This window comes from Conger conger, chromosome 18 (genome assembly GCF_963514075.1).
Source record: "Conger conger chromosome 18, fConCon1.1, whole genome shotgun sequence".
NCBI classification, from domain to species: domain Eukaryota; kingdom Metazoa; phylum Chordata; class Actinopteri; order Anguilliformes; family Congridae; genus Conger; species Conger conger.
In genome coordinates, this window is record NC_083777.1 from 7,447,329 (window position 1) to 7,466,039 (window position 18,711).

The 18,711-nt window shown below is 40.7% G+C and overlaps 1 protein-coding gene across 1 annotated transcript in view; it reads left to right on the forward strand.

The window, feature by feature from the left end:
- Positions 1-18,711, forward strand: part of LOC133118238 (regulator of G-protein signaling 7-like) — a 59,501-nt gene that overhangs the window by 21,938 nt on the left and 18,852 nt on the right. Inside the window, exons 3-4 of the mRNA XM_061228067.1 lie at positions 10,569-10,665; positions 17,704-17,754. Of these exons, the coding sequence (XP_061084051.1) occupies positions 10,569-10,665; positions 17,704-17,754 (148 nt within the window). The remainder of the gene's footprint in view (positions 1-10,568; positions 10,666-17,703; positions 17,755-18,711) is intronic.

Genomic DNA, 18,711 nt, shown 5'->3' on the forward strand with positions numbered 1-18,711 from the left:
TTTTGGCAAGTGATACTCGCTAATTGTGTCACTTCACTTTCCTTTATTTCTTGGATATATAAATGTGTTTATTGGATATACAGAGTATAAATGTGTTAAAAATGCATGTAATACTGGCAAACGCTATCAGCTTCATGGGCTGCTGCAGCCTGTTTCCTCTGCAGTACATTGTGCATTCTTCAGGTCATTGTACATTTTTCATGGATGTGTTACGAGAGTTTGCCAGGTGGCTGTTTGAAGACTTTGCCGACAGTCTGGGAGCGTTTCTGGAGCCAGTGTGAATAAACCTGGCTCTACCTGGCTGTGTGCCAGGTCAGAGGCTGACCCTTGCTGTCACAGAGACGGAGCTCAGGTGGAGGGGCACGGCAGGCGGCTCTGCTGCTGCTTTTGTCCTTTGTCTTAACAAAGGACAAAAGGCATTACAAAATCTCCAAGGTTGTATTTGTACCAGGAGAGAGAGAGAGAGAGAGAGAGAGAGAGAGAGAGAGAGAGAGAGAGAGAGAGAGAGAGAGAGAGAGACCTTGTCCATGGGAATTCAATAACTTTTGCTGTGCTGAAACTAATTATCACTTGAGAAGCATTTGCTTGCTGAGTGTGTTGTGGCCATTGTGTGGTGCCAGGAACAGAGTGGGTACATAATGTTCAGGGAGAGAGAAGATGCAAGAAGACAGTGGGTACAGGAAGACAGAGGACACTGGATGAAAGAGGGTACAGGAAGACAGAGGATACAGGAAGAGAGAGGATACAGGAAGAGAGAGCATACAGGAAGACAGATGATACAGGAAGAGAGAGCATACAGGAAGACAGAGGATACAGGAAGACAGAGGAAACAGGATGAAAGAGGATACAGGAAGAGAGAGCATACAGGAAGACAGTATGTACAAGAAATGAGATCCACGTGAGATACTGGTCTCAAATTCCAAAACAATTTCTCTGGTCACGGATATTTACTTACAACCTTGCATTCCATGTTGAAATTGTATCCAGTATTCCAATATTGGAATAGTGTCTGCATGTTGAAATGACCAATGTAGGTCTCCTTTCATGTTTGTTGTGTTTTAAATCTAATTTACATTGCCGTGAAGTTAACACACATGAATATGCATGAGGGTCAGGAGGGGAGCAGAGATTAGTCATCAGGCATGATAGCTTACAGCCATGCTCACACATACAGTAACATGTGGGCTCACATTTATGAACAACGGGCACACAGAGGTAGGGGAGCAAGCAAACACAGAGTAAAACACACCAGCCAAACTATTAGCCAAGGAAACTGTCGGAGTGTTATGGTCTGCAGGCATCATTTCAATCGCACTGTAGATTCAGATCAGACATTTTATCTTATCTACATTTTTCTCATTGTTTTTATCAACAGCCAGAGGAATGATTTCCCTAACATAATTTGATAAAAGGTATTTCACTCCAGGAAATTGTTGCACCAGTTCCCTGTGCTCTGTGTATAACAGAATATTTGTGTTTCACGGATCTAATTATTTAATAATGATTTTAAAAAAAACAGTTTTAAATCAGGAGGTTATCTGGCTAAAAAATCTGTCGTTCACTGCAGTTACACCTGAGCTGATACGGTTCCTCTATATACAGTAAATACAATACATTCCATGAACATTATTTGGCAGGACACATATTTTGTCTTTCCATTATAATGAATCTCACAGATTCAGGTGTAATCCAAATTTTCTAAAACATATTAATAAATGCAGGATTTTCTGAATGCTTAAACATACAGTATTATACCTGCAGGTGTGTGCCTAGCATGGTGGCTAATCCATCCCATGTAAAAGAATGAACAGATTACAGTACATTCAGAGTAATGTACAGGGATGAGTAAAGATTCTGCACTGCCAGAAAATCCTCTACTATCATTTCGCGGAGTAATTTACGATGCAAACAGGAGTGCAAAGATCAGTGATTGAAGTGCAGTAATTCCCAGGAGAGGGAGAGAAACTTGTCAGCTAAAACATACAGTTTTATAGACAGTAATTTATACAATGGCAAAGAACAAACAATGCACTTTGAATGGTGTAATTTCACTTTACATTTAGCAGGATACCAGTAACCAGAAGATGCCCTTTTTAGGTACATTGATATAATTATTATAATAGATGATAGGCAAGTATCTTTTTTAAACATAGTAGCCTGGTTAAAATATATCACTAAGCATTAGGACATTAATGGAATTTGGCAGACGCTCTTATCCAGAGCGACGTACAGTTGATTGGACTAAGCAGGAGACAATCCTCCCCTGGAGCAGTGCAGGGTTAAGGGCCTTGCTCAAGGGCCCGACGGCTGTGCGGATCTTATTGTGGATACACTGGGGATCGAACCATCGACCTTGCGGATCCCAGTCATGTACCTTAACCACTAAGCTACATAACTCCCTGGTCACAGATGACATCCTCTGGGAAGGTAGAGAGAAAAGGATTGTAGCAGCCAGGTGTTAGTAGAACTGGACAGGTTTTAATAAACTCCTTTCCCCTAGCCTAAGTTAGCGATGAGCTTGAGGTTAAACACCAGTCATCTGTGATGTCATCACAGTGTATTTATAGATCCCACCACTTCCCTGTCTCTGTGCTGACACGCACGCAGCGGCTAAGTGAAATACTGGCGGGATGGCGGACTTAATGCAGTGAGTGGTAGACCCAGAGAGAGAGCGTTCTTAGCCAGCCACCAGCTCAACCCCTCCCAGCTCTGCAGTAATTTATAGTGTCAGCAGTTACGGTCAGGGGTACCAATGCATCAATGGATATAGAAAGGGTATAGAAAGGGTATTCTATTTAATCATTTTAAATCAGTCCAGCGCAAAATGTTTCTCACAATTGTTACAATTCTTTAAAGCAAAGATGCTTTCAAAAATAATTAAATGAAAGTGTCTAAATATTATTAAAAAAATAGTATAAGAGTAGTTTACTACCCCTGCACTTGCCCCTAAAGAGACATTGCAAAAAATAAATTGTGAAGTATCTCGTGCTCATGAGAAACTAACTTGTGCACACAAGAAAAATAACTTGTGAATTAGTATCTTGTGAGCAAAATTTAGTTTCTCATGAGCACAAGATACTTTAACATTTTTTTATATATTTAGAAACGTTCATTTAGCATGAAAGCATCTTTGCTTTAAAGAATTGTTTTACATTTACAATACTGTAAGCTGAGTATAATGGATGAGAAAGTTATAAAACTGGCAACATTTTCTCTAAATGTAGTAAAATCTCTGGATGATATTTCCAAAGGTTAAAAATATGTAATATTATGTCTATTAACCTCCTGCCATATTCCATACTATTAACCTCCTGCCGTATTCCATACTATTTTCTAATGGTACATGGTACATGGTAAAAAAAATCCCCCCACCTCTTCCTCTGGTTTACTCGACTGTGATTGGACACAAAAATGGCTCCACCTCTTCATCCCTGTGGGACCTAATAAGTATGGTTTACTTCCTGAAAAGCGTGCTCCCGATTACACTGAGCGAAACCCATGTAGGGCACACTACATTTAGAAATAATTTCACCTCCGTAATTTCACATCCTCAGTCTGTATTTGGTGTGTTTAGTAGACAGTACATAATTTTAGGACACAGTAATTAGGAGGCTGTTTGGGAATGGGCTGTTCAGCCTATGAATAGAAAACTGATTCAGAAGAGTCGGATAGCTCTGTAACAATTAAAAGAATACTGAATCAGAAGAGTCTTTATGTCTCAGTTATGAAGAATTGGACACTGATTCATAAGTGATATAGCTTGGTGAATAAATAAATAATTTCGGTTGATTTCAAAAGTGACATGCATTTGCATTTCTGTCATTTGACGATTGTTAAGTTTAAATCCATTTCCTGTCCGTGTATTTTACTCAGAAGCCAAAGATATAGAGTACATGAAAGGAGAAGTCAAGTATAAAGAGGTATTGTGTTTGCTCAGGTGCTTAGGGGTAAATACATTGAAGTGAACAGAAAGCAATGAAAAAGCATTCAAGGAGCAAACATCGCTGAGAGCCATTGAAGAAGCACCGTTATCTCCGCAGGAGTGTCAGATGTGAAAGGCACTTAATTAGAATGCCATGTCGGCTGAGTTTAAAGTGCAGAATATAGATTCATCTGCGTTCTCCCCATTCCATAGAGTGAGCTACTGCCCACGGACACTCTACACATCTCACAAGATCAATCATTCAATTAACCTCTTACCATCTGTTTATAAATAGACCCCCGTCCCTCGTTGGCAGTGCCCTGAGAAAGGACGGTTGTGATTGCATGTGGGCTGTATGCAGCATCAACCGCTTATTTTTAAACCGCTCTGCCAGCCGTGTACTATTCTAAGAATTCTTCTTCTTTCAGTGACACTCCAGTAAAGAATCGCTTTGCTTCCCTATGGTGCTGCATGACGTATTCCTATTTGTTCTTAGATGCGGCTTTTAGTGTGCGTTTGTCTTATTCCGCGACTCTTTTGTTTGTCCAAATAAAGTGTGAACAGAAGACCAGATTTATGTCTGACCTACACATAAAGACATGCGTGCTGCGTTGGTGGAATGACTCTAAAGCACGTTTACTGCTTTATCCATTATATTTATTTATGGGCGCATTCACGGAGATGCTGACATGTACGCGACTGACAATGCACACTGGGTCACTGAATGTGACTCCGGTGGGGAAAATACCGCAATTAATGTCTTCGCTTGGTTATTCAGCATCCATTCTTTAATGATCGTTTTAGTCTGAGATGTAATTTATCAAGTCTTTAGCCGACTGAGTCCCTGTGAATGAAGTATTGATCTTTAATTTTCCAGAGCCGAGCGCGATGAGAGGCAGCCTAGCACTAGCGTTTAAAACGCGCTCTTGCATGGAGGCTGCGTTCTAAACGCGTGCATAATGCATGCCGCTGATGTCGATGTGATCTTATTTGCCGTGCGAAGGTGGGAAACGGCTTCCTCCTGTTGTAGGTGTGATGGAGAGGTAATTAGAGGCAGCAGCTGCTCTCAAACTATCTGTGGCATGCAATTAAAACGGTGTGTGTCTTTAACATGTTATGGAGGCTGATATTTCTTTCCCAACAGGCTAATTATGTGTAAACTGATGAAAAGCACAAAAGCTCACATTCTTTGTTATCCTTAAAGCTTTTATGGCTGGTCATGGATCCTCAGTTTGTAAGACTTGTGTGACGCAGAAAGCCTCAGAGCCATGTTTTATTCATGGCGGTGCCACGCTAATGCAGGACTCAACACAGAGCGCGGTTAGCACGTCTCCTGTGTGGAGGGCCTTTATATCCCCACCTGAAAAAGTCTGCTACCCCTGTCAAATTGGAGGGAGTAAATACTCTGCTGGTGGTGAGGGCAATTGTCTGTACTTACTGCTCAAATAATGCTTTAGACACCGCATTTCTGGCACTCAGAGGGTTGCCGGTTCGATCCCGCCCTGGGTGTGTCGAAGTGTGCCTAAACAAGACACCTAACTCCCAACTGCTCCTGATGAGCTGTTTGGTGCCTTGCATGGCAGCCAATCGCCGTTGGTGTGTGAGTGTGTGTATGAATGGGTGAATGAGAAGCATCAACTGCACAGCGCTTTGGATAAAGGTGCAATGTAAATGCCCACCATTCGCCAATTTGCACTGGTGTATTCTAAACTTGTTTCAGCGGAGACTAAACACCTGCAGTTCCCCTGCATCATCTACAGTGCGTACATCAGGGTGGCAGCCATTTTGTAAACGGCATTCTCACCCTCATCACTTCACTGCCCTGTATTCTCACAGGGGGCTGTGCTGCATGCGCTAGGCCATTACAGCGCTGCTCATGAACAGAATGATGAACACTCTCAGTGTTGCTGTTTTACACTCCTTTCTTGCTGCAGGTGACTGTTGTTTTCAGAAGCGAGCTGAAATAATAACTGTGTGAATGTTGAGTTGTGTCAGAAGCACAAATGGGTAGGCAAACACGTTTTGGACTCATGGGAACAGCATTTATCCACTTTGCCTTTTACTACTAGATTTTTAAGGTATACAGACCTGTTTAATAATTTTTGTAGATTCATGTAATGCAGTGAGCTTGGCCATTGAAATGCTGTGCTGTACCTCATGGAAAGGAAAAAAAAATGTAGTGATATTATCTTAAAAATATTTATTGAAGTCCAAATATAAAAAATACATACTCAAATATTTTTAATACAAAACATGTGTCAGGTTTATTTCATGGATTCCCTTTTACATAAAGTAATTATATTAATTAATTAATTCATGATCAGTTATACAGTATAATTGTGTGAGGCTATTGTGTTATATGTATGTGCATTAGATTTCATGTATGAAAGGAGCAATCGATACTCAATTTTAACTGCATGGAAATGATCGCAATTTGGTTGAATTATTGAAATGACAGCAGTGTTCCTGCATCGACTGCAATGCACATTCACAGGGGCTGAAAGAACATAGCAGCTTATATTTTACAATTAAAATCGATTTCGCCGTCAAGACGTAACATAAAACTAAAATATATTGGACTGCATTAATAAAGTATGTTTTAATTAGCTATTGAATGCTTTGACTCTGGAACCTTATTGATTTGCGAACTTCTTTTTCCTTTATGCACACCATTTGTTTCACACCGTGTGGTTCTCTCAGTTTAATGTTCAGGTCTCAGGATTGTGCCCTGCAGCATCGGCGTCTCAGAGTAAAGCAAAAGTAAAAAGGAGCTGTAGGCTTCAGCTGATGTTTGTTCTCCAGCTAATGTATCTGTATCAAACAGAGAGAGAGAAAAAAACAAAAACAAAATCTCATTTCTCTCATTCAAGTTTATAAATGTATTCGCTGTAGAAATGTGCAATTGCTATTTCTCCAGTTTTGGGGAATAAATGCCTGTTTTATGTTATGTCGCTCTGCGATTTGATCTGTAGCCATTTGATGTGAGGCCATTTGTACACAATATGCAGTGTGCCACCAGCCGTCTGAATGTGGAAGCAGAATGTGAGGACAGCACTTGTCGGTCAATCTTGTTATCATGATAAAAAAATAAAATTATGAACACAACATGGCTAGGAACTGCATTTCCATATTTATTCTTTTGGCCAGCGTGTCAAACAATTTTACAGTAATGAATACCTTACAACAAATTTAAGTAATCAGTCACATGCAAATGTTAATTCAATTAGTTTTTACTGTAGCAAGCCATGCTGATAATCAACAAGCAATGCAGTGGTTGATCGCAAATTAAAACACATTTAAATATATTAAAAAAATAAAATATAGTTGTAATTATTTTTGCACATAGCAGGGATATGGGGCTCCAGTTCTTTACAGAGCAGCTTACTGGTGTACACAGTGCAGTGTGATCTGGTGACACAGAGCAGCACACTGGTGTACACAGTGCAGTGTGATCTGGTGACACAGAGCAGCTCACTGGTGTACACAGTGCAGTGTGATCTGGTGACACAGGGCTCCAGTTCTTTACAGAGCAGCACACTGATGTACACAGTGCAGTGTGATTCAGTGTGATCCAGTAACACAGGGCTCATTCTTTACAGAGCAGCTCACTGGTGTACACAGTGCAGTGTGATCTGGTGACACAGAGCAGCACACTGGTGTACACAGTGCAGTGTGATCTGGTGACACAGAGCAGCACACTGGTGTACACAGTGCAGTGTGATGCAGTGTGATCCAGTGACACAGGGATCATTCTTTACAGAGCAGCTCACTGGTGTACACAGTGCAGTGTGATCCAGTGACACAGGGCTCTGGGTCTTTGGAGACCACAGGCTGGATTGGAGTGCCACTCTTCTCTCCGGCTCTGTGCGCTTGAGAGATCTTGGTCCTTGGGCACCCGACAGCTCTGGAGATACACAGCTTGACCATTTATCTAATTGGAAAGCAGCGCTAAGCCCAGCCCATTCCTTTCAGCATCTTTTCTCCATGAAAGAGCAAGTCACAACACTACCCCCTGTGTGAGGCAGACGAACAGACCAGATCCAGGCCAGAGGACTGTTCAGCTGTACATACATCAGCTACAGTTATGTATACAGTTGCATAGTTGTACATCAGTTACAGTTATTAATTTCATATATGTAGATACACCTGGCACAGACCTTTATGCATGTGATGTCTGAGGTGACGGTTGAACACAAAATACCTAAAAAATGCAATACGAACGCAGCAAAACTACAAGCAAGAATGGTGGACGAGTCACTGTGGCACTCTTTTAAATGCAACTCATCCAGGCTCATCCTCTGTCTCTAAGACTGGTGGAGCTTCAGGACCCTGGACAGCGGTCACCTCACCCAGAGGAACATACTGCTCGGGTGACTGGAAATACCACCACTGGGTCTCAGTGTATATCCCAAGTGACCAAAAGTCAGCAAACTTTTTTGAAGTTCACTTCCTTGTCTTGTTGAGAGATCGCTAGCCCCAGTGTGGTTGTCTCTTGTCTAGGTGTTTCATCAACCCATTTCAATGTAAAAATAATTCCGATTGGGACTCTGCCAGACTTCATGCCTGTCTAAGGGTTCCCTCCTGCACAGTCTCTGGCCTCACTTTAAGTGACATGGCACATTCATGGCTTCAGAACACTTGGGGTGTGATGTCACACATGGAAAGCCAATGGGTGACATCACAGGCACTTGTCAATTTCCCTTCTTGGACATGCCCAGTATGTTGACCTCACTTCCTCCAAGCTCTGAGGTGCCATGTTATAGTTTGGACAGCACAATCTCTGAGATTTATTTGTGTTATTTTTGCCCTCCTCAGCTCCACTGCATGAAGTGCCACTGTCTTTCTGTTTTTAGACAATAAAGTGGCCTGTTCCCGACACAGGAAGTCTTGGACACCAGTAATAATGGAACCAGTAATAACCACACTTATTGTGGAGGAATTCTATTAAATGTGGAGAAAATGGTTTTCAGTATTGACCATCTCTTTCAGCACAGCATGGTTTTTGCAGTGACTCATTTAGCAAAGCTCTCAAAAGGGATTCTGCAAAGGGCTTAAATCACATGCTTTGTGCGCATCATTTAGGAGGGCTGGGGCAGTGTGAACACCCCCCTCCCACCCCCAGTAGACTATCTTAGAAAGATTCCTCTCCTGCAGAACCTCCCCACATTGTGAGAGTTTCTTTAGTGTCTCTCCATAGTTTTCCTGTTTTTAATGGATTTGGCTGTGGTGTGGAGCATTTCTTTTTCCAATAATCCAAATACCAGAGTTCTTACTTTTCTTAGAAAATCCAGTGGGAGCTTATTTGGAGAAAGACAACTGCTTAGAGACAACCAACAATGCCGTCTTGCAGGGTACTATTGAGTAACATTACTCAAACATAACAGAAAAGCTAATGTTTAAGATTTTAGGTGATTGTTCTTCAACCTTTAGCATGCAAGTTCCACACTTGTGGAAGTCGGATTTTTCCAGGCTGTCTGAGATGCACGCAATAATGAAAAGAGAAGATGGGACCAGTGGCTGTATCCATGTGCCATAGATTAGGTTAACTGTGACTGCCAGAGAACTGTGTGTGATGACCCTGTCTTCACCTGCGATCCTGTAAACTGATCCAGTTTTGATCTGTGCAAGAGTGTGATAATTTCAAAGATTTTTTATTCAAGGTCAGACAAGACGCCAGTAAAACGTCAAATATAAAATAATTTTAACAATATATAAACAAACGACGTTCCTTTCTGTAAGTATATGTTGGCTCATGAAACAATTAAGTCGAGCTTTAACTTTTAGTCAATATTAGGCTTAGTTCTTTTATTTTATTTTACAATAAGACGATGTATGGCAAAGCACAAGATATGCTGGTGACATGCGGACGGGATGGGAGATCGCCCCGCCGTGTGGGCAGATGCGGGGGCTCTCTGGTCCATAGCTCACATGCTGTCCTCCCTATCCCTCAGAGACCATCCGTGGGGTTGGGCAGATGAGGGGAAGCCTGTTCTTGGACGGTCTAACGCGTTGGCTAAAGCTGCATGGCTTTGAAGTCCCCCCATATGCTCAATGGTTTTTCTGGTCTCCGGCATGGTAACATGGCCTGTGACTCACGGCAGGATGGAGACGAGTAGAAATGTCCTTTACACGGTGTTCTTCAGATGGGCTTCTTACCATCTGTGTGATACAAAAAGCCTTTGATACTGTGCAAAAAGGCCTTTTTTGATTGGCATTTCTGTGAGAATTGTTAAAACGTCACCCTGGACAGATTCTGTGAAACGAAGGAATCAGAACTATACATACGGTGCCAGTACTGTGGGTTCTTGGGTTCTCATGGGGAATTATCATAACTGTGCCTTATGGCCATTTCAGTTTTTTGCACAGCCTTCAGCCTTGCAGCTCAGGTGAATACAGTTTACCACAGAGAATGCTCAAATGCTGTGTCTATTCCATATACAAGCGACACGGCTCCCCCAAGGAAATAAACCTATGCCATTGTAAACCTTGATCGATGGGTTAATCATTGCTTAAAACTCAAAATGAAATCCTTCAAACGAGCTTGCAAAAAAGTCAGGGTTCGGGACAAATGATGATCGACTGAGCAATGCGGTGCATATTCAAATATCCAGGTCGTAATTTTGTTTTCTTCATCTTTTTTCCCCAGATGGAAAACGTAATAGCACGCATGCAGGATGAAAAAAGTGGAATTCCGATCCGCACAGTGAAAAGCTTTCTGTCCAAGATCCCCAGTGTTTTCTCAGGTAAGAGCGTGACATTATATAGATGGATGTTTGCTATGGAGCAGCAGAACATTGTACGCTTTTACAGTGATCCTGGCAGAAGTCACTGTGGTGCAGTGATGCAGTAGTCCAGTGGCACAGAAGTATAGTGGAGCAGGACTGCAGTGGTGCAGTGATGCATCTGTGATGTGGTGTAGTTAGTGTTCACTATTCATCATGATAAAACCAAATAAGAGTTAATATGTCTTACATTTGTGAGAACCTGCACTGGAATGCATGAAATAAGAAGAAAGCACTTACTGTATTTTACTGTTTGTTTCCAAGTAAAACTGAACTATTTTACACAGTTCCTTTAACAGTTCCTTTAACACTTAATTAAGCTTTGACTTCTGCCTACCAACTTATGTGACATAATATATTATGTAACCACATCTGAGAAATGAAATTGTGAAGGTGCGTGTTTCTGAAGCACCGCACTTGAAATATTTATGTGATCACAGTGTAGAGTTTGCAAAGCTATGGTGTGGTTGTGTTAATGTAGGATGCTAGAACCTAAATGCACAGATAAAAATAATATAGAAACAGATAATACAAGGTATTTTTTAGAATATGGTGATGACCCAGACTTGAACAAAATACATTTCTTTGAACCGATCATCTTTCACTGTCAACATTTGTGTTGTTTCTTGGTCATAATATCTATACATCTATGATAGCATTGCAAATTGAAAGAGAAAACATTTAATTTGAATTACAAAAACAAGACGTTACGCTCTATGTAGCTTCCTCAAGATGAGTCAATTAAAATAGAAATAACTCTATTAAAAAATATATTACCCTGAAAAAAATATTATTACCCTGTTTGGCAATAATTTGTTTTGATCTTAAGGCCAAAACATTATTACTCTATTAAGCTAATCTTGCTATTTCATCATCTTTCTGTGACTTGGCATTGTAAGTGTGACATACATTTTTTGTGTAATTTTTGTGAGTTGGCATTGTGGGGAATAAGGTTATTTTTGATCAGAATGCAAGTGAATTAGTGTAAAACACAGATCTTCTGCGTTCCAAAGACGCAGTGTTCAATGGGCTTGCGTGCCATCTGATATGTTTCAGTGATTTGGGCTGGCAGAGAGATTCCTGTGAATTCCAGTGTGAAGCCAGCAGGCATGGGGACTTATATGGCTTTCAGCATAAAGATAGCAAAGGGAGGCTTCAGGATTTCAGTGTGACTCTGGGAAAAAGCACTCCCGGAGATTACAGTGTGAGTCCGGGAAACATCCTTCCCTGAGATTACAGTGTGACTCTGGGAAACAGCCTTTTCAGAGATTGCAGTGTGAAATGAGGTCGTAACAGAGCTTTCACAGTTAATGGGGGGATATCCCATTGGCTTGATGAGGCTGACAGAGATGCCCATTGCCCTCAGGGTAGAGTCAGGATCACAAGCAGGAAGGCTGCCTGGGGCCTGGTGCAGACATGCCTGCCTACAGCAGGGCTGGAAACCGAGCTCTAGAGACCACCCCTCTACCTTTTACCATGCTAAAGAAGCCACTGCCCAGTCCTGCTGAACTACCCAAGCACAACAGATTCATAACAAGCTACTGTGAACACAGTTAGCAGCAAGCTACTGTTAATAATGTTATTCTACAGTTGATAATAATGTAACCGTGTTAGTAAAATGACTAATGGAGGTTTTCATTCTGATGCCAGGATATTTTGGCTGCCCCCCCCCCCCCCCCCCCTTTCTTAAAAATGAATACTGTTCTTTGCAGAACATTGACATAATTGTTTGTTAAAAAATGTAAGCAAGTGGCAGGAAAAGTATTAAGCTTTATGAATTAATGGTCAGTGAGTTCCACATTGTTCGGGAAATAACAATGTGCGTCTGTTTAGTGGATGCTTGCACATGTCTACAACCATTAAAATAATAACATCGTATTTGTCTACTTGTGGAGTGCCACTTCTTGTGTATATACTGTATACTGTATCATCATTTAAAGGAACAGTATGTGCTGTCTACTCTACACTCACTAGATTCTGCAGCACTAAATGAGCCAGAACTCACATTAAGATAAAAATGGCCTTCACATTTTCTTGGAATGATCTCCAAAAAATAGCTCATTATTCCAACTGAATAATAAATAAAGCTCATAACACAATTGTGAACTGTCAGTGTTTTTTGATGCATGAATGCACTTTAATTTTCAATATGTAAATGGCTATTCAGCTATTTATTTTAATGTTTACTTTTTGTAAATATTATCACTGTCTGCAGTGAATATTTTGGTTGCTCCTCATGCCAAGTCCCTCATGAAGACATTTTAAATGTCAGTGAGGCTAAATAAAGAGACACAAAAAGTAGGTTTGAAGGATTTCAGTAGGTTTTTGTTCTCTAATATGACTGATTAAAAAAACAACAACAACATATTTTCCCATTTGGAATTCCATGGATTAACCCTGGAGATGAACCCAGGAGGAGTCTACACGGCTTTTGAAAACAAATCAGTTTCTTTCCTACACCACAATTTAGCAGGTAATCTGCCTCTGTTTCTATTTGAGGTCACTGTACAGTTGACTGCATAGACAGGCCTATCCCTAGCCCCTGTTTGACTGGGGGGGGGGTCTTTTCGGGTGTGAAGCTAGGGACCCCTCCCTCCCCGGTGACCAGTCAAGCTTTGGCCCTCAGGCGGTATCTAGACCCCATTGGCACTGGCACGATATGGGCCCAGTGTGGCCCCAAGGGCATGAAGCCACACTCTGCACAGAACCACTAACAGCATGTGACATTCGGGAGTGCCCCTCTGAGCTACGCTGCCTACTGAAGCAGCTCAGGGTTAAGTGCACTGGCTAAGGGGACACAGCAGTGCCACACCAGGGATTCAAACCTGCAACCCATGAGCCTGGCTCCCCGATCACGACAGCACCGTCGCGGCAGACGGTCGTGAACGAGGGAACACAAACATTACTATCTTTAGAGGACAGAGTAAATACAGAGGCTGTGTAAAAATGTCACTAAAATGTTTTATTCATACGAGTAATTGAATACTCTGCAGTGGCAATAAGCAGAGTGGGAGAATCTGAATGTCTGGATCTCGCTGGCTTTGTCTAAAAAGATCAATACCTGTCTGGCAGGCTAATCTAAATTCAAAGGTCAGATGCATTTCAACAATTAATATCCAAAACCACCGATCCTACTCATAAAGCAGGGATTACCCGGAGCATTATGCAATCAAACACTTCATATCTTTTCCAAAATATGCAAAGAGGTTGCTGGGGATTGATGGATGGTGATGTTTGATACAATCTCAGGCAGCAACACTATGCACAGAGAAAAAATATTGAGATATATCTCTTAGGAAACGTAACAGTTGCTGCTTTATGTTTGCTGCTATGGTTACCTTCTCAGTCATTTTTAAGAAACTGATTTCACACCTGATTACATTACACTCTTCATCATGTATAAATAAAGGAAATTATTAATAATTAATACTATATCCAAGATGTGATACACATTCATACATTCCTGACATGCACTGTACTTTTGAGATGTCTGGAGAAGACAGAGCAAGCATCTCAGATTTATTTTTTCAATAACATGAGGATCTGAATTTATGAATTATAAATGTACACTAACCTCGATGAAGGCAATCCGAATGAATCTTGGTAATCTCCGGATTATGAGTAGGATTGGAGGTTTTAGATAATGTAATTGTTTAAATGCACCTGACCTTAAAATGTAAGCACGGTTTATTGATCTTTTTCAGACAAAGTCAGCGGGATCCATAATGTAATGAATACACTCGGGGCTAAAGAGCAGAACTGACGGTGCTGATCTAGGGTCAGTATAGCCTTCTAGCTCATGACAGGTGTGGCTGCGATAGGAACAGGGAAAGCTGATCTCAGATCAGCACTGGGATGCTTTGTGGGTATCAGTGAGGCCTCTGTGCACTGTAAATGCAGATAGAGGGACTGGCCCCATAGAGATCATGTGCACTGCACGGGTACATCTTTCCAGTCAGACAGGGCTTTTACTGTGAGTCTTTTTACTGTTTGTCTTTCTGATAGGACCCCAGGCTCAATGGTTTTCGAATTAAAAAGGATATTCTTCCAAAGTACAAATGATGACATTGCCCCCTCCTCACCCCCATTTAGTACTTGTGGTATTATTTGTGTGTGAAATATGTGTCAAGTAATTGTGTGAGAAGTGTTTTCCAGTTAATAATAATCCGTATTTCCATTTATATTTAATTAGGCCATGATGTAATATATTCATTTAGTGAAAGTGCCTGCTAATAATTCTATCAACTTTAACAATAACAATGAAAAACCGACTGATGATATGGCGTCTATCAGAACCATAACCTGCAAAATATATGAATAATAGCCAGAGAACAAGAACAACCCCTCTGAAGATGGTCTGCATGATTGTTTATATTTGAGGAAAAGGCCTCTTAATGTGTCTTTTCTTGATGTTCACTAGAACAACAGCGTCGAAGAACACTTTATCTGTGCTCCACTTTTAAATTGGATCAAACTGAAACAGTGAGACGACCCTATTTCAAAGGCACACGTGATATAGTATTGTATTTCAGTTTTGTTAATCTAGTTTAAGGGGTGAAGCTCAGTTCAGCTGGTCTAGGAACATTGATGTACAGGGAATTTGGTGAAAATGTATAACAATGTGGTATTTGAAACAGATTATAAAATAAAATACAAATAATGAAAGTTACTATGAAAAACCAAGGTGGGATTTGTGAAACATGTGTCGATCTTAGATCTTGTGTATATGACAGGTGTATCAGGGGAGGAATGCCAATTTATTGTAAATTTAATACATACATACATGCCTGATTTGCATAAGGAATGGCATGCCACCTGCTCTATGGCAGGCAGTTACGCTGTCAGCATTTGGTTAGCTTACTGTCGTGTTGTGAATGTGTGAAAAATCAACATGTTAATAACGTTGTCGACATGTTGTCAACACGTCCTGTTCTTAAAACCAAATAAAGCTGAACTGAAATTGAAATCAAATTAAATCAAAAGCTACTGAATAATTTGTGGAACACGTTCTGCAGGGAACGCCACCATTTGAATAATATTCAGAATGATTACCCTCCCGTTATGAATGAGGAATATGCATTTCACAGATTGCGTTTCACTACACAGAGTTTGCCGTGTAATCAGATGAGTTAATGTAGTTAAAATCAATACCATATTTAATATTAATATATTATTATACATATTATTAATAATTACTATATTGATAAACACTTGGTCTGTAACTACCTAAACTGCATGAATGATAAAGCATTCTAAATAGAAACATCTGTGTACACCTTTGCCTTAATGTTCATGGAAATAAATACATAAACCGATCAGATTTGATTGTGAATGAGGCCCATTGACTTCAGCTAAATGTTTTTAGTGCTTCAGCTAAAATTGGGTCACAGATGGAAGACTGAAGGAGAAATGCCGGGCGTATTAATGAAGCTAATCTATGGTAATTTAATCAGAGTTTGTAAACACAACGCTGTGCTTGAGAGGTCTGTGCAAGCCATTCTCTCAGTCCTGCTGCTTGGCATGTGAGCTCAGACCCCCCTCGCATGCTGTACGTCTCAGTCATTCAAAGGCACGGGTTCAATCGGCAGTTGTCGAACTTTTGACATTTTTCTTCTCAAAATTTGCCAACTTAAATAAGTCAAGCACTTGCATCAATTGCATCAAGTTTAAGGAAATGGAAGAGAATAGATTTGTTTTACACCCAGGCATTTACATTTTTCTTTCGGATTTATCTCTTATTATACACTCGGTGGTGAAGAGTTTCAGCTGTTTTTCAGACCAAATGTCAGAATGGGGAAGAAATGTGACCTTTGACTGTGGAATGATTGTTGATGCCAGACGTGGTAGTTTGAGTATCTCAGAAACTGCATGAAAACAGTGGTATGCATAAGAGCATCTCTGAACGCACAATGTGTCAAACCTGTGCGTAGGCTACAGCAGCAGAAGACCAATAAGTCAAAAAAACACAACCAGTAATCCATTCATATATACAGTTGTGTTCATCCATAAAAGAGAATTGATCATTGATCATGATTGATCCCAAGACCATACGACGAGCTGGTGTGGATTCCGTACGCAAAGACTGACTGAGCCAGCCCAGTCTTGGGCACTGTATCTTCTCATACCTGTCATATAGGTATACAGGCCTGTAGCGTAGTGGTTAAGGTACATGACTGGGACACACAAGGTCAGTGGTTCAATCCCCGGTGTAGCCATAGTAAGATCAACAAAGCCGTTGGGCCCTTGAGCAAGGCCCTTAACCCTGTATTGCTCCAGGGGAGGATTGTCTCCTGCTTCATCTAATCAACTGTACATCGCTCTGGATTAGAGCATGTGCCAAATGCCATTAATGGAATTTGGGATTATTTCAGATGTGTCTTATTGTCAGTGCAAACCGTGTCAGTGTGGCTGCTTGGCCTGAGGAGGTAATTCCCTTTATGAGCTGCCTGGCTTACTGTTCCAGAAAGTGTCCAGTACTGGAGCCCTAAGCCTCAGTAAGCCATAACCAGTATTTACTGTAACTGAGATCCCCTACTTTGCAGACGTTCAGGCATGTATCAATATGGTGGTACTTATTTGAATTAAATCTCCACCTACCTAGTGGTGCTTGCTAACCATATTCATCGCATTTTTCTGTGTCGTTTTGCCTAAAAGTGCCATCCAAAATGGACTAAATTGTCATTTATAGCTTTTATACTTTGAACACAAATCTCAGTCAGATTCATCAGGGAAGATTTATTGATTAAAGGATCAATTTTATCATTCATATATGACCATCTAAACTAGTAGAAACTGCCCACAGCTGCAAATCCCTTTTGGTTGCTGTAGACTGGAGTCACTGTGACTAATTTGTCTGGGTGGGCATGTAATTACCCACATATTTAATTTAGAAAATAGTTTGAGCATGATCAAAATATGCTCTTTGGGCTTTAGCCTGTCATGTGCACACTGTATTTAAAAAGTGCATTTTCTCCCATGAACTTGTTGATCTTTTTTCAGGCTCAGATATTGTCCAATGGATGATGAGAACCCTGGTTATTGAAGATCAAGGTAATATTTTCACCATTTCTATTGTATATCTTCACAACATAATGGAGATGTTATGCATTGCAGAGCTTAGAATTATCAGATGTGAAATGAGATAATCATACACTAAGTGCACATAAATATATGCTGCCACATATTGTATAATAAAATGTGGTACCGCTAAAAGCTCTTCATTTTTTTATTGCAGTCGATTTTAAATTCAGCTTAGTAAAGTCCACATAAACATTATAATAACAAGGTAACACTTTTCCCCTCCACTTTTTGACTTTTTAAAGTACTTTTGGGAAAAGGTATTTGTGGCCAAAGAGGCTTTAAGGATAGATAAATGCGCCATGCAGTAGGTGTCTCACACATCTCAGTTGCAGAAGTGCAGGACCCATGGAGTATGATTAACTGGCTTTGACCTTAATGCTTTTAAGGTTTAGATTTTTTGGAAGTTGAAAAAATGTTTTTAAGTCAGTGTTCTTTACAGTAACGATTAATAGCGATGGTTACAGTACACAGCTTTACAATGTTCAGTTCAGGACATTCTAATCACATGATAGTGATCTTACTCCTTATACGGTTAAAATAACAACAAGACCCAAAATAGCAGGTGAGGTGAATTGCCTGCACAGCAACTTTAACTGATTTTAATGATTGAATATACAGTGCAGTGATTCATTGATTGCTCTCTCTCCAGGACCACAGCAGGGGTTATCTGAATTATAGGGCTTTCCTGTTTGGAGGGGGGGTGGGGAGGTTCTTTGGGCACCCCAGGGACCTTCTAGGAACCTCATTATCGGCGCAGTTGCTGACGTGTTGGGTTCTTTACTCCTTGACCTGTTCTTTTTAATGTCACGGCATGTCTGTTTGAGTCTGTGAATGCAGAAACCCAACATGGTCATTAATAGATGGATGAACATAATTAAGAAGACCTGCTAAGCACACACACACACACACACACAGTCCCTGGGAAAA